Raw genomic sequence first — 27508 nt, 5'->3', positions numbered from 1 at the left:
TTCATAGTCCTTGGGTATGAACATTCTCCTTGGGTATGAACATTCGATGTTCATAGTCCTTGGTCCTTTGGGTATGAACATTCAATGTTCATAGTCTTTGGGTATGAACATTGAATGTTTATAGTCATTTTTGTATGAACATTCAATATTCATACATCAATATATTGTATAAGGTACATTTACCTATTTGGATATGAACAATCATCGTTCATACACCAGCAGAAGATATAAATACTCATTGTTCATAGTAAAATGATAGAAAGGGTAAAATCGAAAAATATTTATTTTAAATCCGGGTTATTTGTCCTTGAGGGTTATTTTCACGGAAGGGTATAACTGGCATTTAAAAAAATATAAAAAAGCGGGGCCAACTTATTTTGTCCTTGAGGGTTACTAATTTTGAAATAGTGGGTTCGTTAGTTATTTTTTCCCAAAATTTATCCTGATGAGTTACTTCATTTTTCCCAAAATTAGATGAGAAATTGGGGCGAAAATATGTGAAATGCCGACGCTACCGTGGTCAGGAATCGTGGCGTAGCAAAACATTTCGCGCACTAAAGAAGCCCTCAACCTCATCTACTAATTGACAAATGACAACCTGTTCCAGCTTTGACTTCGTTTGAAACAAACAGGAGTTCTGCTTCTGTTTGCAAAGAATCAACGTTTATATATCTTCTTTAGCTTGAGATCTTCTTTAGCCTTCAATAGTGAAAACATCGACTTTGGTGATTATGGTATGTACCTAAGTTTTCCTTTATTTTGATTGGCAAGCCAAGGCTGTTGGTGGAGTGTAAAGAGAGGAGATGGTGGAGTGAATGTGGTGGTGCAGGTGGAATACTGGAATTGAAGAAGAAGAAATTGTTTCTGCCTAGAACATGCCTAATTTTTGCTTATGTGGAAAATTTAGATTACCCAAGTACCAATAATGATTGTCCAAGTAGGAAAAAAGATGCGTCTAGGCAACATCTCTACTTGGTTCAAGTGTTGAGCAACTTCTTGTAACTATATGTATGAACTATAATCATGGAGCACAATGATAGCTCACAACCTATTGAGGAGTTCTTATATGAACTAACAAACGAGAAACCTAGGCCATTCTCTGAAGAGGAACTTAAGAACCTTACTTTGGATTTCAAAACAAAAATAGGTTTTGGTGGGTTTGGAGATGTCTATGAAGGAGAATTCTCTAAAGGTCTCAAAATAGCTGTTAAGGTTCTGAAAGCAGAGAGGACAAATGATGTTATGAGAAAGCAATTCATGGCTGAGGTGTGCACCATGGCAAAATATTCTCATCCAAACCTAATCAAACTATACGGCTTTTGTTTTAATGACAACATGAAAGCACTAGTTTTTCAATATATGAAAAACGGATCATTGGATGAGATTTTGTTTAAGAATCACCTAAATATAGAGTGGGTGAAGTTGTACGAAATTGCAATGGAGATAGCAAATGGCCTCTCTTTTTTGCATTAACACTGTCGTCCAAGAATAATTCACTACGATATAAAGCCTGCTAATGTCCTTATTGACTCAAATCTTTCTCCTCGGATTATAGATTTTGGAATGGCTCGGCAATCGAGTCATCAGGTCGAACAGTCAGGATTCAGAGGAACTAGTGGTTATGCTGCCCCTGAAGTGGGTAAGGGACAACAAGTTAATTATAAAAGTGATGTATATAGTTTTGGAATGATGTTGTTTGAAATTTTGAGGAGAAAAAGGAACAAGGAGGGACCTGGATGGTTTCCAGGAGATGTTGGAGAAAGAGTTGAGAAAGACGAACTAGAAGAAGTTATGTTGGTATGCGGCATTGAGGAAAAGGATAAAGAAAAAGGCAAGAAATTATGTCTAGTTGGATTATGGTGTACTCAGCAAAATCTCCTAAAAAGACTGGACATGAGCAGTGTGGTGAAGATGCTCCAAGGTGAAATACCACTTCAGAAGCCACCCAATCCATTTCCGTTTTATGACTCCTCACCTGAAAGCAGCATGTTTGGTGATCCTAGACCAATCCCAAAATTCTCCTTCCTTGACTGAACAGGGTAGGGAAGATGTTCCAGGGTAATAACCTAGGTAATATACTACCTCAGAAGCTGCCAAATCCGTTTTCGTTTAGCCGCCCAAAATTTACTCCTGCCATTACCGAAAGGTTCGAATCATTAGATATGCTTTATTTTTTTAATTGAAATTATAGTTAGAATCAGATAAACTTGTGTACCATATATTTGCTTATTAAGTTGGACTGGCCAAATAATTAATTTTTTTTGTTTTTCAGCCAGCCTGACGAAAGCTCTCAGGATCAATCATCTTCTAGTAACCCTCCCATTCATCTAAAAAGGGAGAGCCTTGAGAAATACAAAGTCGTGTTTGTAGGAGACAAATTGGTTGGGAAAACGAGTATTATCAATCGTTTTATGTATGATAAATTCGAAATTACTTATCAGGTACTAACATTCCCTTCCATTTTTGTTATTATTTTTATTTTATTTATTTATGATGTTTGTCGATGGATCTGTTGGTTTATTTGGTTAGATTTGTTTGCTTTGTTCAAAATGAGTGGAAGATCAAGGTGTTTCACTGGAAGTAATCTTTTTGCATCTGTCGTTATGAGCAATATCAGTCTGCTCAATTGATGGTTGTCTTGCACACAAAAGAGCCATTTGCTAATATGACATTGCAGTTCATTGAAAAGGAAATATAATTGTGGTGCTTATTTAAGGCTGAAGACCTCAGTAACAACTTAGTCAAAAGCAATAAGTTCATCTAATTGTGGCGGCAGCGATCTCGTGGTTTTATACCCGGCCACTATATAATTTAGACGTCAATCATTTTGGAATTCCTAATTGTTGTTGCCTGTTCCTTTAGGCGCTTTATGACTACGAGTTAAGTTTTAATTTTGAAATATTCCCACAATCGCTTCCACCTCACCTGGTCGTACCCTATTCCAAGGGCAATATATGATTAAACCTTTGCTCCTTTCTCCCAGTGATTTGTTGATAGATTTTGTGGGAGTAAAATAGTTATTTGTCATTGATGTTCTTTTATAAATGCAGATTGGACTGACAGGATGTTGAGATGACTTTTTTTTTTTTTTTTTTTTTTTTTTATAATTGTAATGGGCTTGTATACCACATCTAAACAAACAGTTGGTCTACACTTGTTTAATATATAAGGATTTTAGATTTTGCACAAGCGTGAGATATCATAGTATTGTTTTCATTTAGCAAGGGCAATTCTCTCTCTCTCTCTCTCTCTCTCTATGTTACAACCACAACTCATATTTGTTATCCTGTTAGCTACATGTGGATCTTTGTGAAATGAGTTTCTTTTAACCTTTTTCTTGTGTTTAAGTCATTCACTTTTGAAATTTTTGTCAGGCTACTATTGGGGTCGATCTTCTATCAAAAATGATGTACCTGGAAGATCGAACAGTACGCTTGCAGCTTTGGTAAGATTATATCCTTTTGGTCTTTGGGGATGGGTTTGCCTAGGTAGCCTTGGTTACCTGGGCAGGGTAGAAGGCTATTGATGTATTAGGTTAGCTGTTTTTGTTATTAATATTTTCTACCTTATTTTTTAAAACAAGGTTTAGGGTTAAGCAGACCCCTATCTGCATTAATTCAAAATTTGGTGTACACTTTTCCTTCCTTATCCTCCTTTACATATAAGCTAAGAAGCTCATCAATAGGAAAGATAAAATATATATATTCTTGTTCTTTAGCTAAACTCGCTAAGTAATCTGCTACCCTATTAGTTTCTCTATACATATGTGTGTATTGGAGATTCTGAAACCTATGGCCTAGGCTTTGAATCTCTTTTGTGATGTTGAGGCAGTACCATGGTGGTTTTTCGATACCTGTCAGAATCTGAGTGGCAATGAGCGAGTCAGAGGCCACTAACACTTTCTTTTGATCGAGCATGAGACACCCTTGTAATCCTTTGAGGATCGCTTGTAACTCCTGAAAGAGTATAGACTTCAGACCATTGGAACTTGAGTTCACCTTCCTGGTCTCGAATAGCTCCACCATATCTTGTCCTTGAGTCAGATAAGGCCCCATCGGCATTGAATTTAACCCACTTTTCATTAGGTCTAATCCAGATACATTGCTTCTGTAGCTTTTGTTTGAATTGGACTGAGATGCCCAATTTGCTCATTACTGCTCTCCCTTGTCATCAAGCACTTTGAGTAGACCTTGTAGGTAGAGTGTTATGTCCCTTAGAATCCGTCCAGCAACCACTTGACTTGGTTGTGATGTTCCTTGAAATCGCCTAAAGTTCCTCTCCCTCCAGATGTAACTCACTATTGCACATGTGAACACTTTAACTATCTCAGCTTCAACATTATTTTTGTTACTAACATCATCCATTCCCTGTTAGAATTAATGAACTGAGAAGTAGTCCTATTGCCGACTTGACAGTAGACCAAATAACTGAATTATAAGGGCATTGGAAGAAAACATGCTTAGAATTCTCCCGAGAACTATTGTATAAGCAACATGAGGATGCACTTAAGACCTTCCTTTGAATAGTGAAGGAGTGTTTCGGGATTACCTGTTTACCCCAAACCAAGTTGAACCATATCACCTTCTCCTTTAGAATTCATAAAGCTTCATATACTGACTTAGAGCTGAAATTACCACTTGCTTCAGGTGCATAGTAAACTGAATCGTCATCAATGTAGTTATTGATAGAGGTATTCAAAATATCATCCTTGAGAGTTCCTTGAGTCAGACCTTGCAGTATGTTGTTCCATTCTCCATTAGAAATAAGGCCGCTGACCTTTGCATCCAATGGTAGCTGAATATTATTTCTTGCTACAGGGTCATCACATCATACAGTATTCTATGTGCACACCATGGCTCGTGCCATAAGGAAGTGTTCTGTTCCGAAACAATACTGTAAACAATGAGCTTCTGTGCAGTTTCTCTAGTGTTTAAAATATTTCACCATGCTCATGAGCAGTCCTTTGGCGTCTTCATAGTAAAAAAAAACTTGTTTTTATGAGTTGCACCCAAATCCATTTCAACCATAAGCAGTCATTTTTGGAAACAATCTTGAACACCAGGCCACAATAAGCAGCTTTGTTCCAAATCTTCAAATCTAAAATGTTCAGACCCCCTTCCTTCTTCGTAAGAGATGTAGACTTCTTGCTTGCATGATGCATTTTCTTTTTCATCTCTGGCCCACTCCATAAGAACTTATTACAAATCGTTGTAATTTTGTCCAACACGGTGCTAGGTAAGATGAAAGTTCTTGACCAATACACGTGGAAAGTAGTCAATACAGAGCGTATCAACTGAAGCCTCCCTGCATGTGACAATTATCTTGCTTTCCAATTCTTGATTCTGCAAGTGATCCTTTCCACCTGGCTTGCAGTCTGTGATGCTCAATCTTGAGGCAAAAAGGGGTAATCCGAGTTAAGTTACAGGTTTAGATACTAGTTGTACATAGTGTTCTAAAAAACGCTAGGCGGTAGTCAGGCGGTGGGAGAGCGCCTAGTCCTTCTAGGCAGTGCCTAGACGGGCTAGGCTCTAGGCGGTTTTTTTTCCTAATATATATAGTAATACACACCTATACTACAAGAAATGAAAAAAATCATTTATCATAACTCAAAAAATAAACACAAACAAAGATACTTATTACAAAAATGTGTAACAGTTGAAGAATATCGACTTCATATAAAAACACACTCTTTGTTATAATGATATATAATTTACATTAGACTTTAGTCTTTTCGAAAATCGACTAAAAAGGGTATCGAACTTTACAAGTTTTGACAATATGGGGACTGAACTTTTTAATTTTTGCAATGTGGGGACATGTGTAACATGACATCTAAATTTCTCACACGGTATTTCACAATTCGAATTAATTTCTATGGTCATGAGGTTGTAGCATGGATATATTTTGATAAGAAAGTGTATAATAATGTATGTAACTTGTGAATTATGAAACACCATGTGAGAAATTTAAACTACATGCGTAATTAGTCCCCACATTGCAAAAATTAAAAAGTTTGGTCCCCAATTTGACCAAAAAAAGAGTTTAGTCCCCATATTGTCAAAACTTGTAAATTTCGATACCCTTTTTAATCGTTTTTCGTAGTCTTTTAAACTCATTCAAATCTTAAGCCTACACGGGCCTTTAATTTTCGACATTTAATCATTCAAAAAAAAAAAAAAAAATTGATTGAACCACCTAGACTAGCCTAATCAGTCAGACCGCCTAGCCGGTCCACCGATTTATTAAATGACTTGGGCCTAGGCGAATCGGTTGGGCACCGCCTAGTGCCTAGAGACCGCCTAGGCAGCCGCCTAGACCGATTTTTAGAACAGTGAGTTGTACATTGATTGTATCAGCTAGTTGTTGGCTTTCCCCTTGATTAAGACCACCAGTTAACAGAGTAGTCTTCACATTATTGATCTGCAGCCCACTAATGCTTGTGAATTGAGAGAGGACCTCTTTTACAGTATGCATAGAAGGGAGATCACCTTTGAGAAAAACCATTAGATCATCAGCAAAACAAAGACTCACGATCTTTGATTTTTTGCACCTAGGGTGTGGTTTTATCCTTCCCATGCTGAGTTCCTTGAGCAGCACACAGCTCAAAATCTCCATGGTAAGAACAAAGAGGTAGTGAGATAGTGGACCCCGCCCAAGGCCTCTCATGCCTTTAAAAAATCTTCTCGGGGAGCCATTCACTAGGACAGAGTAATACGGCGTAGTGTAGCACATGTTAATCCATCTCAGTAATCTTGGGGAGAAGTTAAGCTTGACCAGCATCATATGAATAGCATTCCAACTGACAGTGTCATAGGCTTTACTGATATCAATCTTAAGGGAGCATCTTGGTGAAATGCACTTTCTTCACATAGCTTCTGAGAAGTTCATGGGATAGGAGAAGGTTGTCTCGAATAGATCTTTGGGGAACAAATGCCGACTGGTTAAGACTTACCAGGGAGTTCATGGCTGGCATAAATCTATTTGAGATAGATTTAGCAACACACTTGTAGGCTATGTTACAGCAAGAGATAGGCCTATAGTCTGTGATTTTTGAAGGATTTGGGACTAGGCATATAAAGGTAGAGTTTATACCTTTTGGCATGATATTGGAGTTTATCATAAACCGAATTGCTTCAAGGAAGTCAACACCAGCAATTTGCCAACAAAACTTATAGAAATAAGCATTGAAGCCATCCGAGCCAGGAGCCTTGTAGTTATCCATGTTGGTCCTAGGGTTTGTGAAGAAAAGAGAGAAATCTCTTGGCTATATCTTTTTCCAGACCGTGGACATGCTTTATATTATTGACATAGTAATGTTAAATACACCCACATCAATGATAGTTTCACCATACACATAAAGAACAAGTAAATAAATAAAAACGGGAAAACCATCTCTCCAACAGAAACATTCCATAGGATTGTTTCACAGTAATTTTCAGCATTTCATTGTGCTTGATTTTGCGTTTTTGTATATACTGTCTCTGTCTTTCTCATCGTTCTATGTATTTAAATTCTTTTGGATCTGTATTTGAAATGTACAACACTTTGATCTGGAGTGTACAAACTGATGATTGAGACATCTATATTACTTATGATCAACGTGAGTGTGTTTTTCCAAAGGTTTTTCTCCTTAAAAAAACCCTTATCTGGTTGTTTATAAGACAACGATTTCTGTACTATTAATCAATAGGATTTTGAAATTGCTTTGGTAAAAATTTAATTATCTATTCCATATGGATGGCCGACTAATTGAACAGGGGTAACTACACAATAATGATAGATATGGCTATGTGCGGACTGATCCATGAATTGGCTTTTATTCATTGTTTTTTAAATATGGGTTTTATTTTATTTTTTAATCTTTTTCCCCCAACTAGAGTAATTTGCAGTATAATTTGTTAAAGTTACGCCCCAACTTCAACAACAATAAAATACACAACCATACTGATAGTTATGAGTTTGTAGAATTGGACGAGAATTTTCATTTGGGTTTACAAATCACTTAACAAAATATTCAAATAGACACTTGCATTGGAAAAGGTGTGAGGTGTAAATCAATGTCTTATACATCAGAGATTTAAAGGGGCCTATGTGGAGGTAAAGTCGTAATGGCACCTCTGTTGGAGATGCCCTTAAGCATGTCTCAGCATTTGGTTTTCCCACAGGTCAAAACCATGGTAACCATGATAAAACTGCTCAAATCGTATAAAGTTTTTTCTCATCATGCTTATTTTCTTTGTTCCTACTTCCTAGTATTAGTGGTTCCAAAGGGTGTGATGGTATTGGTTTGACAAGCATGAAGAAGGTACAAATGTAATCACCAGTCAGTTCTCCTCTTTAAAAGTATTTCTCAAAACAGGTGGAATGAAATGTGCCTATGTCAGTTCACTGAGTTTGGTTAGAAAAACGTCCTTGTCTTGCACTATCCAACATTTGTTGCTCAAGCTGCAGTACATCCATTACTAGAACTTGCTCTGTCTGATGTATGATTGTTTCTGCATGTATTGGATTATATAGATCTCCTCAGAAGGTCATTCTTTGGAAGATTTCTTATACGCAATGTTATACATTACAGGGACACAGCTGGACAGGAAAGATTCAGGAGTCTCATTCCGAGCTATATCCAGGGTTCATCTGCTGCTGTCATTGTATATGATGTTACAAGTATGCCCTTTTCTGTTTTTCATGCTTGTTGACACTTGTGATTTTCATTGTTTCTATGCACGTCTTGCTCTCTTATAGTTTAGCAAGGATATTGGAACAGTCAGGCTACCTTGACGCCCCTAATAACTTCCCCAACACACAATGAGTTAAGGGGCAGATTTTTGGTGGATAAGCTGTCCTCAACGTGAAGATGTCCACCAAAAATCAGCTCAATCGGATGACTAGCCCTATGAAAAGAGTGTTGGTAAATTGAAAATCTGTGGGCCCTTAAATAAATCACAAATTTAAACACCACTTTGGACAGGGCTAGACAAATAGAAATAAGCTGATTTTTGGTGGAAATGGTAGGGAGACAGATATCACCATAAATCATCCCTTAAGCTAAGGGCCTTATCTCATTGTATAGAGCCATTTTTCTTAGGGAATTCAGTTCGGAAAGTCTTTTAGGGGTGTCGAGGTAGCCTGACCGATGAGGTGACCAGGTTATCAGTTAATCATGCGTGTACAATGTTCACTCTGGTGTGCTGTTATTAGCTGTGCTAACTTCAAACGAGCTTACCTTTCAAAAGGAAAGAAACATAATTCTCTGTTCCAAAAGTGCCTTTGTTATGCCATCATTTGTTGGAGTTCCTTTTTGCTGTCCAGCCAATCAGAAGAGACCATATAGGGAATTTGGACTTTTTTTGTGAATAAGTTTTCTTAGAAACTCTTTGAAATTACACTCTTTGACAAATGTTTCCTGTTTTCTACTTAACAATGGAATTCAATTGGAACTTTGAACCCAAAGAAAAATAACAAAAAATGAACTTCTGGTGTTGTTGTTTAATTTCATCTCTCCAAAGTCCCGACCTCTCCAATAATTGTAGCATCGTATTTTTAATATTTTATGTCTAAAAATATCTTTCATGAGATGAAATATCTTTTCTACTTTTGCATGGTTTAGGCTGTCAGTCTTTCCTGAACACTTCAAAGTGGATTGAGGAGGTTCGGCAAGATGGTGGTAACGATGTTATCATTGCCCTCATTGGGAACAAGACAGATCCTGAGGATAGAAGGTAAAATTTGTATCTTTTAATAGAGTCATATCTGCTCTTCTTGTGTTTTATTTGTCTTTCTAATTACATTTATGGGGCATTTAATCTCATTAGCATTGTGGAAATTAGCTGAATTTTTGTTATGAGGAAATCACTGGCACAAAAAATTAGCTCTTAATTCACCTCGTAGGTGCACCTTTGTAGCGATGATGTTAAAAAACGTTCAGCGTTAGTTCACTATCTAGGCCCACTTTTTGGATAGTGCATTAGTGCCAGAAGAAATACCATTTGAACAAACTCCCCCCTCCCCCAGCCCCACAATACTCACACATTTTAAATTATTTATGTTCTCACATTTCAGACTCATGTTTTGTGTAGACATGTTTGACTCTGAAAAATCTATATTACCCCGCTTGCAATTATCACACCTTTTTATTTTTATTTTTATTTATTTGGGGGGGGGGGACTGGATGTAATTTTTAGTATTTATTGAATATACATAGCAAAATAATGAAAACAAATAAAAAATATTATTATTATTATCAGTAGTCTAGGATTATGGAATTTATCTGTGGAATGAAGGTTATTCAGTTCTTCGTATATTGGTTTGTTTGAGACTTAAGATATCTTTTTGGTTAAAATGCATATAGTGAAGGACTATATACCTGCTAATTGTTGGTTTTGGACGAAAGAATGTTAGATTGCTTCCGATTGTTGTGTGAAGCTAGTGGAACTGCATGTGCTTTTTATTTTTGTTATAAAGTTTTAGGAGCCCTGCTAATGCGAATGGGACTTTTGCTTATGCCAAGGGGACTTTTTTGGTTTGTCAAATATGCCCTCTGATATGAGAAAGAAATCTTTTTGAATATTTTATCTCGGTGTGAAATGAGACAAACCAAGAGTTCACCACTTTTATCTTTCCCGCCGTTCACATGAACTACAGTTGATCCATTGTCATCGAATGCTTCAATCTTCACCAACACGTGTTGCCGGTTTTACGTATAGATTGAGGTGGGCGTTCTACTCTTCATGTTGTTATCTTTATGGTGCATTCTCTTCATAAATACCAATATTTACTTGACTGAGGATCCTAAAGCCAAGTAAATTAGATTGTTGATTTTTACTGCAGAATCCTAAAGCCGTAGTCGTCGTTGCAGAAAACAATTAGATGAGACCATGTTTCTTCCTGGTACATGCTCTATATTTCTTGTGTATGAGAAGTGTTAAAGCTAATAAAGTAATAATGGGTTGCAGGTTGTGTAAGCCTAATGTAGCATGTCCCTGAATGTATTAGCAATTCTCTTCAGAAGTTGCTATTGAATGCTACTGTGTTTTGATTTGTTGATGGCTAGTGCATGGTCATGACAGCTAAAAGTCAGGGTTGGAGTGTAGGACCTTTCACTCTCACTTACTTAATATTTTTGGGCTTAAGGTTCTCCAACCAGGTTCATGCTGCTCTTTAAGTCATTTTGGGGGAGTTAGATTAGGCGGGAATGGTGAACTCTTGGTTTATGTTTTTTTTTCCGGGTTCTTGATTCCATGCTATATTTACACCGAGAGAAAATCTTCATTCCATAAATGACCAGCAGTTGTCAGAGGGCATATTTGGCAAACCCAAAAAGCCCCCTTGGCAAATGAAAAATTTTCATTGGCAATAGCGGGCTGTTTTATATTAACATTCTAAAATAAATCTTTACAAGTTGACAATTTACAGATAACCTGATCCTCTATGAAATTAAATTTCCATCTGGGAATATTGTTGAAAGGCACTTTTGTTCTTGCTCTATATTGTTATTAATTCTATTGCAATAACCTCCTTCCTTAATATGTATGGTTTAAGTTAAAGTCTTGTTACCCTCTATTAGAAATTTTGGCTGCCTATATGCTATGAAATTTTAGACAACTATACTCCTCTCTTTTATTATGTTGTAAATGATCCTTGTATTTGATTGAAAATATTCAATTCCCACATGGCGGTGCAACAGGCAAGTCTCTACAGAAGAAGGAGAAGCTAAAGCTCAGGATCTTGATGTCATGTTTATTGAGACCAGTGCCAAATCCTGCTTCCACATAACGGTACAACATGATCTCACATTTCCTTTCTTCCTCATACTTCGCTTTGGTGAATGCTATGTACTTGTTGATTTTGTGTAAAATGCACAAAATCCAATTATAGTGCATATATATGAAGTGTTTCTCTTTGAGGGCTGCACCGTTGATTTCTTATGTAGGATATCTTAAACTGGAAATGGGGGATTGGGTGATACTAAATTTCTAAATGTGAAAGCAGTGTTTGTTTAGGAAGAATATTGGGGTTTTTTTTTTTTTTTTGGTAAATAGTCTCTGTGTGTATGTTAGAAAATTTTGTAACAACAAAAGGAAAGGTTCGGGGCTAAAGTCATTTCGATCAAAGCTCTTGCTAGTGCATCCTCCTCTCTTAGAGGGAAGAAAAAAACATGGCCACTCCTTTTAGGATCATGACTCGTTCAGTCACTTCACTTGTTGCTCGCTGGCTCGTTCATTCACTTGTGTTTGAAGTGTTTTGATCAAAAAATGCAACGAACAAATTGCATGCATAAATTAATTTAGCTAATCGATTGTACTAAACCAGGAGAATACCATATTTTGTTGTGCGTAATGGTGGTGTTTCAGAGAAAACGAGAAAAGATGAATTTGTAAGAAAAATAAATGAGAAAATAAGTAGTGAAAGAGATAGGGAAGAGGAGGAGGAAGACGGCGTGCCGGTATCTCTAGAGATGGCAGTGGTGAGGTGGTACGCAGTAGAGCAAGGAAAACAGTTCTTTTTTGCAGGCGTACCTCTCTAACCAGTTTCTTAAGTTGTCCTCGTCGCTGTCCTTAAATCCCCTCCGGAGATGCCCTCTTAGAACTGTAACACGAGTGTAACACAGTGTGTTACAATATACTTTGCAAAGTTAGGTCCCTTCAACTGAAGGGAAACCAAAGATTCATAATGCAAATTATCTTTGTGTTCTAACATTCTCTCAACAACAGTTTTTGGAAGTAAGAGAGACAAGTCAGTGTTACATAAACAGTGTTCACTGTTTAATGACATAGTTCATGTGACTAATACCCCCTCTTTACACGAACAGTGAGTGATATCAGTAACGTTGAAAGAAATTGAGGTATAACAAGGAAGGCCCAAGGAGGAAAAAAAATATAGGTAAGATAGCCGGATCATATCCACTTTGATTCCATGTTCTATTTTCACTGACTCAGAAACTGATAGGCCCTATAAGTCTATAACCCAATTGGCCAACAGTTCAGTGTTTCTTATCTTTTCTTTTTGTGTAAATGATTAGGTTTCATATTCTTAATGCTGCAGGCACTCTTCCGGAAAATTGTGGATGCATTGCCTCGGGATTAAAGAATGCCATTCTCTTTGCAATGTAAATGGTTTCAATTAATATTGCCAAAGTTGTGGAGTTTATTGTTTGAACCAGTGTAGTCAAGGCGCGCGCCCCCTAGGCGCGCTTAAAGCGCAAGGCGCACTTTTAGTGCCTCGCCTTGACCAAGGCGCGAGAGGTAACATAAGGCGTGCCTTATCAATTTTTACATTTTTTTCGTTCTTTTTTACAATTTTTGCTATACGTGACACATTTACACTCAATCCAATTGTTGTATGATATAAGAAATTGTACAAATTTAGTAAGTTTCATTGTGGAGTACACTTTAAATTTAATTTTGACTAGTTTTTGTTAAGTTGTATAGATTGAGAGAAGACACAAAGATAGATTAAATTTTAAATAAAGTTTTACGGGATTCTAAAATTGAATCACGTGTTCTATTTGATGAAGAACTCATTTGACTCAATTCTATCAGTTTATTATTTTAGTTTATTGAAGTTGAGCGAGATTGTATTGAGAGATACGAGTTTTATTTTGCTCTTTACTTATTGCTTAAGATTTTTCTTTTAAATGACTACAATGGTTTTATGTTTACAATCACATAAAATTAATTTTAAAGTTTGGCTAAGCAAATCAGTGATAATTCATGTCATATTTAATTATTTATTTTATTTTTTATTTGATATATCTATTTTTTTATTATTATGCGTCTCACTTCAATTAGATGCGCGCTACGCCTCGCGCATTGCGCTTAAAATACAAGAGAGTGTTGCGCCTTAGGTGTGCTTTAACGCTTTTACTATACTGGTTTACAGTGTAGCGCTTAAAGCGCAAGGCGCACTTTTAGTGTCTCGCCTTGACCAAGGCACGAGAGGTAATATAAGGCGTGCGCTTTTTGCGCTTTTTGTCATAGGCGGTAGCGCCTTTATCAATTTTACAGTTTTTTCATTTTTTTTTACAATTTTTGCTATATGTGACACATTTACACTCGATCCAATTGTTGTATGATATAAGAAATTGTACAAATTTAGTAAGTTTCATTGTGGAGTACACTTTAAATTTAATTTTGACTAGTTTATGTTAAGTTGTATGGATTGAGAGAAAACACAAAGATGGATTAAATTTTAAATGAAGTTTTACGGGATTCTAAAATTGAATCACGTGTTCTATTTTATGAAAAACTCATTTGACTCAATTCTATCGGTTCATTATTTTAGTTTATTGAAGTTAAGCTAAATTGTATTGAGAGATACGAGTTTTATTTTGCTCTTTACTTATTGCTTAAGATTTTTCTTTTAAATGACTACAATGGTTTTATGTTTACAATCACATAAAATTAATTTTAAAGTTTGGCTAAGCAAATCAGTAATAATTCATGTCATATTTAATATTTATTTTATTTTTTATTTGATATATCTATTTTTTTATTACTATGCGCCTCACTTCGATCAGACGCGCGCCACGCCTCGCGCCTTGCGCGGCACAGGAAGGTATTGCGCCTTAGTTGCGATTTAACGCCTTTACTAGACTGGTTTGAACTTCTGAATTGACTCAACTTTAAGGACATTCTAATGGGAAAACAAACGTGGAAGTTTTGGTGGTCTACTTTTGAAAGCCAGAATGTTACATCGTAAATAGAGTTCAGAGTAGTGTCCATCGAATACGTGGAATACAACCAGGGAATACAACCAGAATGTTACATCGTAAAGAACATTGCTGTTGCTCAGTCATTATTATAGCTGTACAATATTTGTAATTATGTACCTGGTGCGTCAAACTGCTGGCGATTGTTGTATAGATGTGACACCTAATATTTTCGTTCTATTTTTATTCCAACGAATTCACTAGTAACAAAAAGAAACTGACCATGAAAACATATATCCAAAAAAAGAAAAAATGAAATTTTTTTTTTTTTTTTTTTTTTTATAAACTTGCATACCATATATTAAAAATCACAACCGTATTGGAACAAAGTTTGCCTCCACCACACACTTTGGCAGAGCTATCATAAGTAGCTGATGAACTGCCCACTGAGCTAGCTGATGAGCATCGTCATTAACATTCCTACTTATCCAATTAAAACTAATCAATTCTAATTTACTATCAAGTCTTGTTACAGCAAAAAGTAGGGGATTCAGACTCCACTTACACCTTCCTCCATTAAATGACTGGATTATCTCTTCACAATCTCCTTGGACCACATAGTTGTATATGCTCAGAAAGCAAGCTAACAACACTGTTACTTCACTCGCCGCCATCTCGGCTTCCTTAGGACTTGTTTCTTTAAACTTTCTAACAGCTGCTCCCACCATATTTCCAACATCATTTCAAGCCATACACCCAGCACTCGCAGCTCCAGTGGTCCTGTGAAATGCAGCATCAAAGCGTATAAGAATACTATTATTAGGGATAACTGGAAATAGATTATTCAAATCATTTATTGGAACAGGATTGTTAGGAGGATTAGGAGGAGCTTCTCTGAAAGTTTTGCAGCAACTTGCTGTGACAGTTGAGCACCTCCTAAGAAGTCTTGCTCTGCTGGGGATCTTGTGTTCAAACTTTGCTTCATTTCGAACTTCCCAAATTTGATCGAGCATCACACAGCAATAAACCCTAGCTTGGTTAATATGTTTCTCTCCACTCGAGCACCACATCATAAATTGATCCACCCAATCTCTGATAATATTATCACTAGCACTCTGAATGTGAACCCCAAGGTCTGATCCAAACCAAACACTCCTAATCCACTCACATCCAAAAAAGAGATGTGTATCTGATTCTATGGTACTCCAGCATAAAGGACATGCAAAGTCTCAATGTAACTTTCTTTCTATCAGTAAGTCTCCTATGGGTAGACCTCTTTTATAGACCTTCCAAAAGAACATTTGGATATTTGCTAGGAGACTTGGTCAAAAGAGTTTTTATGGTTGCAATGGAGGCAAAGGAACATGTGAGATTGTGAGGTGGGCATAGAAATGGTATCGGGTTTTTAAGATAATCAAGTTGTTTGAATCTAAGTTTCATCAGATTCAAGTTACTTTTACACCCATTAAGACCATCCCAGTTTTTTTGTCAGTCAAATTTCAGATCGACTAACTTTCGAGTTTTGAGTTCTAGTCAGTTTAAGCGCGGTGCAACAAGTGATAGCTGATGAAGGTGTTCTTAAATTGCAACTGAAAAAAAATGTTCTCTATGAATTGAATTGCGTTAAATAAGTAGAGCATCATGTACCAACATAATCTACAGGATTAACACAATAATAGTGTGGTGGAAGTTTAGCCACATGAACAAATAATAGTTGCAAACACTTAACTTGGCAAATATATTGTATAACGGAAATTCTACAGAGAGTCTTCTCTAGTAGGCACAGGTCACAAAGTGTTTAGGGGTTTTACAACCATCCAAATAGTGTAAAGAGGCCATACGGTAAAAAGCCTAGGCAAAATGGGCAGAGTGTCAAGTTCATGAAATGTTTGTTAACCACTATTTTATTGGTGTGACTTAAAGAAAATGAGACCATCATATAGGCAAGTTTAAGTTTATTAATCAGCATACCACCAAAAAACCTTAGATTCCACCATGTCACAAGCAGTATGAGAACTTGAATAGTTGTTTGAGCCATTGGATGGGAGGCCCTACGGGCTTTATACTTTCCTAATTTGTTATATGGATAAATATTGTAATTTTACTAGTTTTTCAGTAAGTTGGTTTTTTTTTTCCAATAATTGAGAGTACCATAACAAAGTGAAAAAAAATGTGTGGGTTTATATTTGCACACACATACTGTATCAACTACCAAGTCATTTTTGTTTGGTAAGTTAATCTAATTTCTTGTTAAAAAATTTCATTATGCCCAAAATTAGATTTTATAATTTTGTAGTTTCTATCATCAAATTGGATTATTGTACTGTCTTGCTTGTCGAGAAATATATTTGAACAAAAGAAATACAACTAATTAGCTCTTAGCACATTAAACTAAGAAAGTGAAGTAGTTAAACCGAAAAGAAAACATTAGTTACAACGAGAAAGAGATAATTAAGAGCATTGGTTTTGAAACAATTTTGAGCTTGTAAGTATAAACTGTATAATGGACCTTTGTTGTGTAAATATATTTGTAAATCTCGTATGAATTCAAATTTTTGGAATCAATAATTAATGTTGAATTGTATGTGTTTGGAATTTACAATATTTTATGTAATCCGTCTCTATTTTGCCCACCTAAAATAAATTATTGGCTCCGCCAGTGACCAACATATACTTTATAGCTAACCGAGTAAGAAATCCCTACTCCCTACTACAATATATACATACTAAAAAAAATTATTTCTAATATGTGCTTGCATTATTATTCGATCTCCAACAGCCTCAGATTTACATAAGAAAATTAGGTATTATTTAAACATAAATGGAATAGCCGATTATCGAATGTTAAATCACTTATTATTATTGAATGGTGATGGAATGAAGAAGGTGTATCAACTATTATTGTTCGATAAGGTCGTTGTTGTTTGATTGAGCCCACGGCCCACCTCAAGAAAAGTACAAAACGGTAAAATTTAAAAGAAAAAAACATTCAAATTTCGAACAATAAAAGAAAAGGACATATCCGAGATAAAAGTGTTCCTAGTCTTTTTACTCGAACAAGAGCTTGAGATCTAAAAAAAAAAAAGAAAAAAAAGTAAAAAAGATGACGACGACGATGGAGAGTTTGATTGGTTTAGTTAACAGAATCCAAAGAGCTTGTACTGTTTTAGGTGATTACGGCGGTGCTGATGATAGCGTCTCCGCTTTACCTACTCTCTGGGAGTCTCTTCCATCTGTTGCCGTCGTTGGTGGCCAGGTCCTAATTTTATTCTTTCTCCTTTTTTTTTTTTTTTTTTTTCTTATATTTACTTACTAGTTTTTTTAATGTTTCTACAGAGTTCTGGAAAGTCTTCTGTTTTGGAAAGTATTGTTGGTCGTGATTTTCTTCCCAGAGGATCCGGTAACTTTTTTTTTTTTTTTTTTTTTTTTCTTTTTATAATTTTGTTATGTGTTTTTTTGTTTTTTAAGTGTTTTTTTTTTTCTAGGAATTGTTACTAGGAGACCTTTAGTTTTGCAATTGCATAAGACGGAGGACGATGGGCAAGGGGAGTATGCCGAGTTTCTTCATATTCCGAGGCGCAAGTACAGTGATTTTGGTATGCTATTATAATTCATCTTTCTAAAGTTTGGAACTTTACTTGATGCTTTGTTTGTTGGATTCAGCTGTTTGTATAAATTAGTTAGGAAGTTGTTATTGTTGAGGTTAGTGAGTCGGGTCCACACTGCCCAATGACATGTAACTGGGAGTGAGCTGCATTTTTAAGGTTAGTGAGTCGAGTCGACACACGAATTTTAGAATTGAGTTTGAGAGTTAGTATATTGTGGTGTAGTTTGGGGGTTTGTTGAGTTGATACAAGATGAAATTGAAGATTTGTTTGTTGGACTTGAGTTTTTTAGATAAATTACTTAGGAAGTTGCTATTGGAGTTTAGTGAGTCGAGTTGACACTGCCCAAGATTGTGATACATGGGATATGTTGTGAAGCAAACCATCTTAACTTAGAAAATATTGTCTAACTGAAATTCTACAGTGAGTCTTCTCTAGTGGACACAGGTCTGGAGCGAGGTAGATGAAATTGAGAGATCAAATGCCAAAGACTTATTCCACCAGACCTGTACCAAGAGTGGTGGAACTGCAAAGGCTATTGGGGCTTGGGCCTTAATTTGTTTTGTCAGGAAAGTCCTATATGTTTAATTAAAGAAGAGTATATGGTTCAAGAATCAAGAGGGCCTTAGGGGGAGTTGATTGTAGAATATCTTCACACCCTAACGAATACAATTTGTGTAACCCTTAACATTTAAAGTATATAAATATAGTTTCATTCAATGCTTTAGGCTGATCGGGTAGTATGGAAGACACAGAATGTTTGTTATTTGGTGCGTTTGCAACTTTTAAGAGGTTTTATTTTGCTTCAGAGGTTGCAATTTTAAAATGTAATTAAAGGCAAATATAGCTGATGTTTAGATGAGGTGTAGTTACACGTTGTCTCACCATCTAGGATTTTATTGTCGTCAGTATCTATCTTTTTGCAAGTCAAGGTCTTTGGTACCTTGAATTCAGACAAGCCAGGAAGGTGTTAGTATCTAATAAATGACAAATTTACCCTCACAATACAATAAAACATAGTCACCATCTACTAATTTGTACAGAAAGATCTTGACTACTAATTTAGAACACTTTATAGTATTTGTATTTGCTCAGTAGAAATTGTGTTCCTCAAGAAAACCATCATGCTCTTGCTTCACTTATCAGGAACTAAGTGCAAACTTTAACTGACATTAGGCAGAACACATTTATTCTCCCAGGCTCAGTAGTGTCTTACTAGATGATATACCTAGATGGTTCCACCCCCCCGATGGAAATTTACCATTTCTACTCTTTTCATATGTCCAAGTTTTGCCCCTACTCCTTGAATAACTTCGATCTTATTTGCTTGTGCAGCCATGGTGCGTAAAGAGATTCAGGATGAAACTGATAAAATTACTGGGAGAACGAAACAAATTTCTCCAATTCCTATTCATCTCAGCATTTACTCTCCCAATGGTATGTATATGGTTTGATTTGCTACTTTTGAAAATATCCTTTAATTTATCATGGGGCTTTGGTGGATTCCTTCCTGTTATTGTGAGATGCAGATAGCTAGCTGTATGGATATTGAACAATAGTTATTGTTAGTTCACACTTTTTATTTTTTATTATTTTTCTTATTGTGGTAAAGTTGTTACTACATACTACTTTCATAATCATTCATAATCATTGATTGATATAGGGACCAAAATTGTTCCAAATTTTGAATTACACCAAAATAATGTACATAGATTCTTAAGCATAGTATTATATGTACAGTTCATCGGGCAAAAACTTGTAATATGTCTTACCAAACCATGTTTCCATGATACCACTGGTTTCGTAAAGTTCTGTGGCCGCATGGATTTGAACACCTTAATATTCTTTTGAGCATAGGTTTTTGACAGACATGTAGTTTGGATTTTGGGCTAAACAATGGAAACGAGAGTCTTACAACGTGGGATGTTATTATTGTTATATGTATATATATTTTTTTGCTGTTGGATTATTGTAGGCAGTTCCGTTTGATTCTAGGTGGTCATTTTGGGACCTGGAGAATGGCGATATAGCTGTGCTGAATAGGTACGGAATTTTTGCGGCAGAATCTCAAGTCAATACAGAATGATTGGGATCAATATACAGAAAGAACAGATTTTCTCATAGAAAAATAGAGAAAAGGAGAGGAGGGAGAGACAGCAGAGAGGAGCGAGTGTGTGTGTGAATTTGGTTCTGACCTACATGTATAGGGGTTCAAATGAAGAAGACTATTAGGATTTTTATTTTTATTTATTTTATTTTTGGATCGTTAAATAGAGATATTATATATATTCAGAAAATATAGTTATACGTAGAGGGTAGGATGAGGTATTCAACCAATACAAGAAATCTCCTCGAAGAAATAACTAAGAAATAAAAAAAGATATGATTACAAAGACCCGATCAAAACATGAGAGACTCCCATCTGCACACAAAATACATAAGAGCAATCTCCTGCTCATCAACCAGTGTCCAGAGGAAGAGAAGTCCCTTGATTGACAACAAGGGATTAAGCGATCCTGTCTCTAAGTAAATTGACATGTGGGCATGTGGTTTGTTGAACCTTAGAAGGTTGTTACTAGTGTTACTTGTTGCCCTTACCAACTATTGTTACTTGAATGGGCAAAGACAAAATAGAGAAAACTTGAGACATACAAATCGACACACTTCAATGCAGATTATATCTGAACAAGGATAGATAAGGGATTTTGAGGTGTGCTTGTTCCTTTATGTTCAAAGCTGCCCATAAACGGAAAGGGAAAGTTTCCATATAACTCTTCCCAGAATATGTTAGTGAACCATACTTTTCCAGTTTCTTCTATACTGTTAGTTGTTCCTCTTGTTCTCTAATCTAACAAAGTTTACCTTGATGTTTAGTAGTTATGCTATTTTGTCATTGTTTTAGTTGGCACTTACATATTTGTTTCAATTTTATTTTGCAGTTGTCAACTTAACATTGATAGATCTTCCTGGTTTGACAAAGGTTGCTATAGGTAAACTATCTGATCCAGTTTTCTATGCATTGATTTCACCGCTCTTTTTTGTATTTTTATATTTATACTAACCAAGTTCATATTTTGGCAGAGGGACAGCCAGATAGTATTGTTCAAGACATTGAAAACATGGTCCGTTCTTATGTTGAGAAGGTAATATTAATATCTTTCTTGTGAAAGTACAATGTTTAGACTTTAGATCGTTCATGTGAAACTACTTAATTTTCCATAAGGTTGACTTATGAGTATAGATTTTGAGGGTTTAGGGATTTAAATTTAGATGTTATTTGTTTATGTTTTTTATAGTTTTATTATTTAGTTAAAGTTTCTAGTATGATAAATTTTTTTTTTACTAATATGAAATCTTATAGAACTTGTGTTTCAGTATAACTTTTCTTTTACGTTCTACTAGTAAATAATAATATAATAATTTATGTGTTGTTTGAGCCTGGGAGCTATATTTGTCAAGGCCAAGGAGTTAGGCCTGAAATAGGAACAACTATTATACTTGCAAGACTATATCCAGTAAAATGGGAAACACATTGCTATTATCATTTGATCTTACTCTTGATTTTAGAAAGCACAAGTCCTTAAACAAAATGAGTCCCACTCGCACGATCTGCACTTTCCTCCAAAGTTTGTTAGTATTGTAGTAAAGGGTATCTATGTACTTAAATCATTCAGTTGCTGCATTTTTCGGTGTGCCTGATAGCTAATGTTGCAACCTTATTGATATTCCTACTATCTGTAAGGCTGTAACTATACTATTAAATATTTCTATGTAAGTTTTGCCAATGTTAAAAAAATGCATCCAAGCCTTAAGGCAGAGGCACCGGTGGCTTATGCTTTGATAAAAATTAAAATAAGAGAGAATGGGGGAAATGGTTTGATGTGGAAGTTTGTCATTCCTAATAGAATGCAAATTTAAAATTTTTCTTTTTAACTTTTCCCCCTTCCCAATGTTTAAAAAACCGCCTGTAAGCCTTGAGGCTTGAGGCTAGCCTTGGAGGCGTAAGCCTCATTTTTTTTTTGAAAAAGTGCTTGAAAAAATCTAATTAATATATAAATAGAAAATATAAAACTTGATGTCGTATGAAAGATTTTACTTAAGCAAGCATAACTTGAGACTATAAGTTTTAACTTGCTAGTGACACTGGCGAGAGCTGCATATAAAAAGCTTGAATAGAGGAAGCATTATATGGAACAAGAAAAAAATATTAAGGCCATAGTGACTCAACAAGTAATATGTCAACTTTAAGATATTAATTACTAGAAAATTATGATTGCCCCTTCCTGTTTTAGTTCTCTTTGTTTGTGCTAGAGTTATGCTTCAGTTGAATAGTCTTTTCAGTTTTAACTGTATCTCTTTGTATTCTGTCATACATCACTCACACAGTGTACCATTACCGCATCTTTGTGTAGCTTTCAACCCGTTGTTTTTTGTGTACTGCTGAAAATGTAATGATGCAATTCCCTATCACAATTGTTAATATTATATTGTTTGTAGCCGAACTGCATCATACTAGCAATATCGCCAGCAAATCAAGATATAGCAACATCTGATGCCATTAAACTTGCTAGAGAAGTTGATCCAACCGGTACATTCTTTCAACAATTTTAATCTTTACCACAATGTCAATGTACTATTTCTGAAATTGTGAATATATACTTTCTCTGTCTGTTCAGGTGAAAGGACTTTTGCTGTGTTGACAAAGCTAGATTTGATGGACAAGGGAACAAATGCTGTTGATGTAAGTATTAAGATCCATTTCATTGTGAACGTCCATTAACTGCACAAAGTAGAACTCTTTTGGTCATATTTTGAATTTTTCACTAAAATTCTTTCTCCCAACACTTCATATTTGTTGAAGTTAATGGTGAAGAAAAATTTCTTTATCTCTTGGATTTTAATATATCTTTGATTAAAGATACAACACTTGCTGTATTCATATTTGTTTTTAGCTTATTTTGCTCCTCTCCTATTACCTTACTTGGGGTGCTTTTACTTTGTTGGATTGACTCAGAAACATATGTATTTGTTTGTTTTATTGGTGAAACCAAAAAGGTTCTTGAAGGAAGAGCATATAGGCTGCAACATCCTTGGGTAGGAGTTGTGAATCGTTCTCAGGCCGATATCAATAGAAATGTGGACATGATTGCTGCACGGCGTAGGGAGCGCGAATACTTTGCAAGTAGTCCTGATTACGGACACTTAGCAAGTAAAATGGGTTCAGAATATCTCGCAAAACTTCTGTCAAAGGTAAGATACTAATAAGTTTTGCTTCCCTTATTTATCTATTATATGGTTCTGCGTAGAAAGGATATGATACACTTGGATGGTATCATGAATATGGAAACTCATTTTTCTACTTTTATGTTTTGCAGCACTTGGAGGCAGTTATTAGGGCCCGCATACCAAATATCACATCCTTGATTAACAAAACCATTGATGAACTTGAATCTGAGATGGACCACCTTGGCAGGCCTATTGCTCTTGACGCAGGGGTATGAACAATGTTATCTCATGTTTGTCTTGTAGTGACTTTTGCGTTCACTGATCTAGCTATCTGTATAATAGAGTTTTGAGTTCTTAGATCTAGCTATATCTATGAGAGTTCAAGTTCATAACCAAATTTGCTACAACTTTACCTTACAGGCTCGCTTATATACTATCTTGGAACTTTGTCGTGCATTTGACCGAATTTTCAAGGAACATCTAGATGGAGGGTAAGCCCTTCTCAAAAGCTTTGATCTTCCCTCTATTTAACCTAGTGAATCTCTTCCCTCCCCCCTCTGCCCCCCCCTAAAGTAAAGAGGAACCTATCTCACATGACTGGTGCTCGTTGGTCTGAGGATGGTGGTCTTTATCTTCTTGCATTTTTTTATTATTTCTGTTAATAATTCAGAGATTAATGGAGTCTGGTATGGAAGATGCTTTAGATGGAACATATTACCCCACTCTTGCTCATCTAAGCCTTGAAACGTTAGGAAGAGATCTAAGATTTTTTCCGACAATGTCACATTGTCAAAAGGGGTTGTTGACTATGTCTATACCTGAGAGTTTCAGAAGTCATCAAACATTTCATCCTCACCCACCCTGTTGATCTCAAAACGAGTGGTTGGGGCTTGCAACTTTTCTTGACTCTCTTCATCACCTTTATGTGCGGTCTGAAGGATGTCGCATGCCTCTTTAGTGGGGGTGTAAGCAGAGATGATATTAGAGTTCTAAGGGACACACTCTAATAGATGAGTGTGTAAAAAAGAGGAAAACAAAAATTGGAACCTACTGCAACTAAAAAACCTAAAATGCAGAAAACTAAAATTGAGAAAAAACTGTCGATAGTAAGCAGTGTTTAAAAAAACGCATCAGCCCCTAGAGTCTCACTAAAAATATTAAAAAAACTAAAAACTAAAAAAAAAATTCAAGAAAAAATAGCTGTAAATTCAGAAAAACTGAGAAAAAGTATGCCATATTAATGAATTATTGTAGCATAAATAAAATGGAGAGGGGCTTAAGGTTGCTAGTGGAGGTTGATTATTTCTAATTGAATAAGGTGTTTGGATGCTCAAAACATGACCTAATTGGGACATTTAGCCCTTAAAAAACTTATAGGGTTGATGTCAAAACCGTGGGAAAAAAATGGACAAAAAAAAGTCAATATAAAAATGGTCTGGCTGGGGTAAAACCCGACTTCACGCACGCCTCACACCATTGAGGTTGTAGCTTCACAGTAAGCATGTATACATCTGTGAGTCTTAAGCCTCAAGGCGCAAAATCCCTAAAAGGCTTAAACCTCAATGCATTTTGTAAACCTTGATAGCAAGTATTTTTACATTATAATCCTATGTTCCTTCTTGTTCTCTCTTGATTTATTGCAAGTGCAGACGGCCTGGCGGTGATCGGATTTATGGAGTTTTTGACAACCAGCTCCCTGCTGCTTTGAAAAAGCTTCCTTTTGATCGGCATCTTTCCATAAATAATGTAAAGAAAGTGGTTTCCGAGGCAGATGGTTACCAACCCCACTTGATTGCTCCAGAGCAAGGTTACCGGCGTCTCATTGAAGGAGCTCTAAATTATTTCAGAGGTCCAGCTGAAGCTTCAGTGGATGCTGTAAGTTATATTGCTGCAAATGTTTTACTTATCTTTGAATATCAGGTTAACTTACGGCCATGCTCTAGTCTACTGTCTTATGGTGTGCGTGTGTGTGTAACTGCGGCAGAGAATTTCTGCTGGAGGTGCTAAGGTCTTTAATTACTTAAGTAGACATCTTTCTTTAACTAATGAAGTGTTCTTTCAGGTTCATTTTGTACTGAAGGAACTTGTCAGGAAGTCTCTTAATGAGACGCAGGTGAGGTTTGGTTTACCCTTCCCTAATTCCTTAATAGTTAGCGTGATGGAATAACTGACACTTTAAATAAAACAGGAGTTAAAGAGGTTCCCCACACTTACAGCTGAATTGGCTACTGCTGCAAATGAAGCTTTGGAAAGGTTCCGCGAAGACAGTCGCAAGACAACCTTGCGGTTGGTAGAAATGGAGTCTTCTTATCTGACTGTGGATTTTTTCCGAAAACTTCCCCAGGAAGTAGAGAACAAACCGGGGAATCCAGCTGCTCCAACTGTGGACCGATTCAGTGAGGGGCACTTCAGAAGGATTGGATTAAATGTGTCTTCGTATGTGGCTATGGTTTCAGAGACTCTAAGGAACAATATTCCTAAATCTGTGGTTTATTGCCAAGTTCGTGAGGCCAAGCGGTCTTTACTTGATATTTTCTACACACAGATTGGGAGAAAGGAGGTATATACTAAACTCTTCACTCATCTACCTAAAGCTAGTTATGTAATTTAGGCAAAGGTTTGAAATATCCCGATGTTGATCCCTAAAATCTTGGGAGATGTACTGCGAAATCACAAGTTCACAAAGGAAAAATTGCAACAAAACTTTAGCTGATAAAATGCTGACAAGGTATATTTGATGCTGATATCTGAAAAATCGGCAGATATCATAAAGTTTCATGATATCTTGTGGCATATTGTACTATGATTGACTCAACTTGGACCACACAATCACAAGAAATGTGATTTTCTGATTACATTTTGCATGCTTTGCAGGGCAAGCAGCTTGGACAGATGTTAGATGAAGATCCAGCTCTAATGGAGCGGAGGTTGCAATGTGCGAAGAGGCTTGAATTGTACAAGTCAGCTAGGGACGAGATTGATTCTGTGTCATGGGCACGGTGATAGTTTTGTATTATGTAGATAACAATGAAGCTGGGCTTGTTCGCTAACTGATTCTCTCATTTGAGTGACAAATACAGATTCAGCTTTCCTCATGTGTTGTGAATGCTGTATTACAATTTTTCCTGTTGTGCCTTGCCCAATTGATTTATTTTGTATATTGCCTTCAAAACTTTTGTACTTGTAGGGTTAGTATATACAGCTTGATACCATTTTCTTCCATTTTGGGTTTGAAAAAAATTAGTTGCAGCTATGAGCATTCTTTAAAAGTTCTTGTTGGTACATGCACAATTATTCAAAGTAAATAATGTAGTAAGCTAATGACAATTCAAATGGATTTCCGAACGAGTAGTTTGAAATAATGTCTTCTCAATGGTATCAAGTTGTTGACGAAACATAATTTTATTATTGAACTAGTGTCGTTCATGTGCTCGTATTCCAGTTATGGATGCTTCAGACTGTATAGTTGTTCTAATTTACTTCGTTGAGGTTTAGCCAACAGATGAGCTGACCTAACTAATGGAGTAATGGTACAACTTGGGGTGCGTCTGGATCAACATGCCTATGTTTGAAATTTTCAAGAGACTGATTACAAGGCTTGAATTGGTCTTGGTATTTAAAAATAGCTGGAAATGTGCGAGTGAAAAGATGCATTCCCATTACTCCATTAGGGGTGACTTCCGATCGGATTAACCTCCTTCGTAATTTTTCCAATTTTTTTTCAGAACCTAATATACTAGCAGCAAAATCCGATCTAATTTTTTTTCAGATTCAAAATATATTTCCAATTTCGAAACTTTCGGAAATTTCGGAATAATTCAAAAATTTCAGAATATTTCGTAAATTTTCAAAGATCTCTTTATTTTCAATTATTTTTAAAATATCATACGCCAATGTTTATTTTAGGGAGAGAAAACTATATCCACAACACCAATGTAGCAACAACAATATGCACTTGTTTATTGAGAAAACTCATTTTCATTCAAACAAGTGATCCAAGAAAAAATGAGAAAAATAATCTACAACCATC

The 27508-nt window shown here is 36.0% G+C and overlaps 4 protein-coding genes and 1 long non-coding RNA gene across 12 annotated transcripts; 4 read left to right on the top strand and 1 right to left on the bottom strand.

The window, feature by feature from the left end:
* The first annotated feature begins 459 nt into the window (after positions 1 to 459).
* LOC147524976 (ras-related protein RABH1b-like) lies at positions 460 to 15898 on the top strand. Of its 8 annotated transcripts, XR_015220951.1 has the most exons (10): positions 460 to 2146; positions 2273 to 2441; positions 3375 to 3445; positions 8576 to 8664; positions 9608 to 9719; positions 10642 to 10709; positions 10828 to 10887; positions 11684 to 11774; positions 12809 to 12879; positions 13042 to 13529. XR_015220951.1 is itself a non-coding variant. In XM_086604875.1 (7 exons), the coding sequence occupies exons 1-7, from the start codon at positions 2049 to 2051 to the stop codon at positions 13081 to 13083; spliced, it is 672 nt and encodes a 223-aa protein (XP_086461001.1). In that variant the 5' UTR covers positions 460 to 2048; the 3' UTR covers positions 13084 to 13529. The 8 variants fall into 8 exon arrangements, 2 of the variants coding, with proteins under 2 accessions (XP_086461001.1, XP_086460997.1); XR_015220950.1 differs by lacking the exon at positions 10828 to 10887; XR_015220949.1 differs by lacking the exon at positions 12809 to 12879.
* On the top strand, positions 1024 to 1473 carry LOC147524978 (LEAF RUST 10 DISEASE-RESISTANCE LOCUS RECEPTOR-LIKE PROTEIN KINASE-like 2.1). Its single transcript, XM_086577565.1, has one exon. It carries the CDS (start codon positions 1024 to 1026, stop codon positions 1471 to 1473), a length of 450 nt encoding a protein of 149 aa, XP_086433691.1.
* LOC147524977 (putative receptor-like protein kinase At5g20050) lies at positions 1564 to 2034 on the top strand. The gene has a single exon (XM_086577554.1). The coding sequence runs from the start codon at positions 1564 to 1566 to the stop codon at positions 2032 to 2034; it is 471 nt and encodes a 156-aa protein (XP_086433680.1).
* LOC147524975 (uncharacterized) lies at positions 14950 to 16481 on the bottom strand. The gene is made up of 2 exons (XR_015220953.1): positions 15581 to 16481; positions 14950 to 15427 (listed from the first exon to the last, which is right to left on the bottom strand). It is a non-coding gene; the product is annotated as an uncharacterized LOC147524975 (long non-coding RNA).
* Positions 16482 to 17639: 1158 nt separating this feature from the next.
* Positions 17640 to 26731, top strand: LOC147524974 (phragmoplastin DRP1E-like). Its single transcript, XM_086604866.1, has 15 exons — positions 17640 to 17903; positions 17984 to 18047; positions 18133 to 18243; positions 19588 to 19689; positions 21192 to 21242; positions 21334 to 21395; positions 22750 to 22840; positions 22929 to 22993; positions 23308 to 23502; positions 23628 to 23747; positions 23899 to 23969; positions 25128 to 25353; positions 25541 to 25591; positions 25667 to 26038; positions 26353 to 26731. Exons 1-15 carry the CDS (start codon positions 17751 to 17753, stop codon positions 26479 to 26481), a joined length of 1863 nt encoding a protein of 620 aa, XP_086460992.1. The 5' UTR covers positions 17640 to 17750; the 3' UTR covers positions 26482 to 26731.
* The last annotated feature ends 777 nt before the right edge of the window (positions 26732 to 27508 follow it).

This window comes from Coptis chinensis, chromosome 1 (genome assembly GCF_015680905.1).
Source record: "Coptis chinensis isolate HL-2020 chromosome 1, ASM1568090v1, whole genome shotgun sequence".
Lineage (NCBI taxonomy): Eukaryota > Viridiplantae > Streptophyta > Magnoliopsida > Ranunculales > Ranunculaceae > Coptis > Coptis chinensis.
This window is presented reverse-complemented; position numbering and strand designations above follow the sequence as displayed.

Coding starts and splice junctions, on each gene's coding strand:
- LOC147524978 (XM_086577565.1), top strand. CDS start 1,024: ATGGAGCACAATGATAGCTCACAACCTATTGAGGAGTTCTTATATGAA.
- LOC147524977 (XM_086577554.1), top strand. CDS start 1,564: ATGGCTCGGCAATCGAGTCATCAGGTCGAACAGTCAGGATTCAGAGGA.
- LOC147524976 (XM_086604871.1), top strand. CDS start 2,049: ATGTTCCAGGGTAATAACCTAGGTAATATACTACCTCAGAAGCTGCCA. Junction 2,147..2,272: donor ACTCCTGCCATTACCGAAAG/GTTCGAATCATT, acceptor TTTGTTTTTCAG/CCAGCCTGACGAAAGCTCTC. Junction 8,665..9,607: donor CATTGTATATGATGTTACAA/GTATGCCCTTTT, acceptor TGCATGGTTTAG/GCTGTCAGTCTTTCCTGAAC.
- LOC147524974 (XM_086604866.1), top strand. CDS start 17,751: ATGACGACGACGATGGAGAGTTTGATTGGTTTAGTTAACAGAATCCAA. Junction 18,048..18,132: donor TTTTCTTCCCAGAGGATCCG/GTAACTTTTTTT, acceptor TTTTTTTTCTAG/GAATTGTTACTAGGAGACCT. Junction 21,396..22,749: donor TCCGTTCTTATGTTGAGAAG/GTAATATTAATA, acceptor TATTGTTTGTAG/CCGAACTGCATCATACTAGC.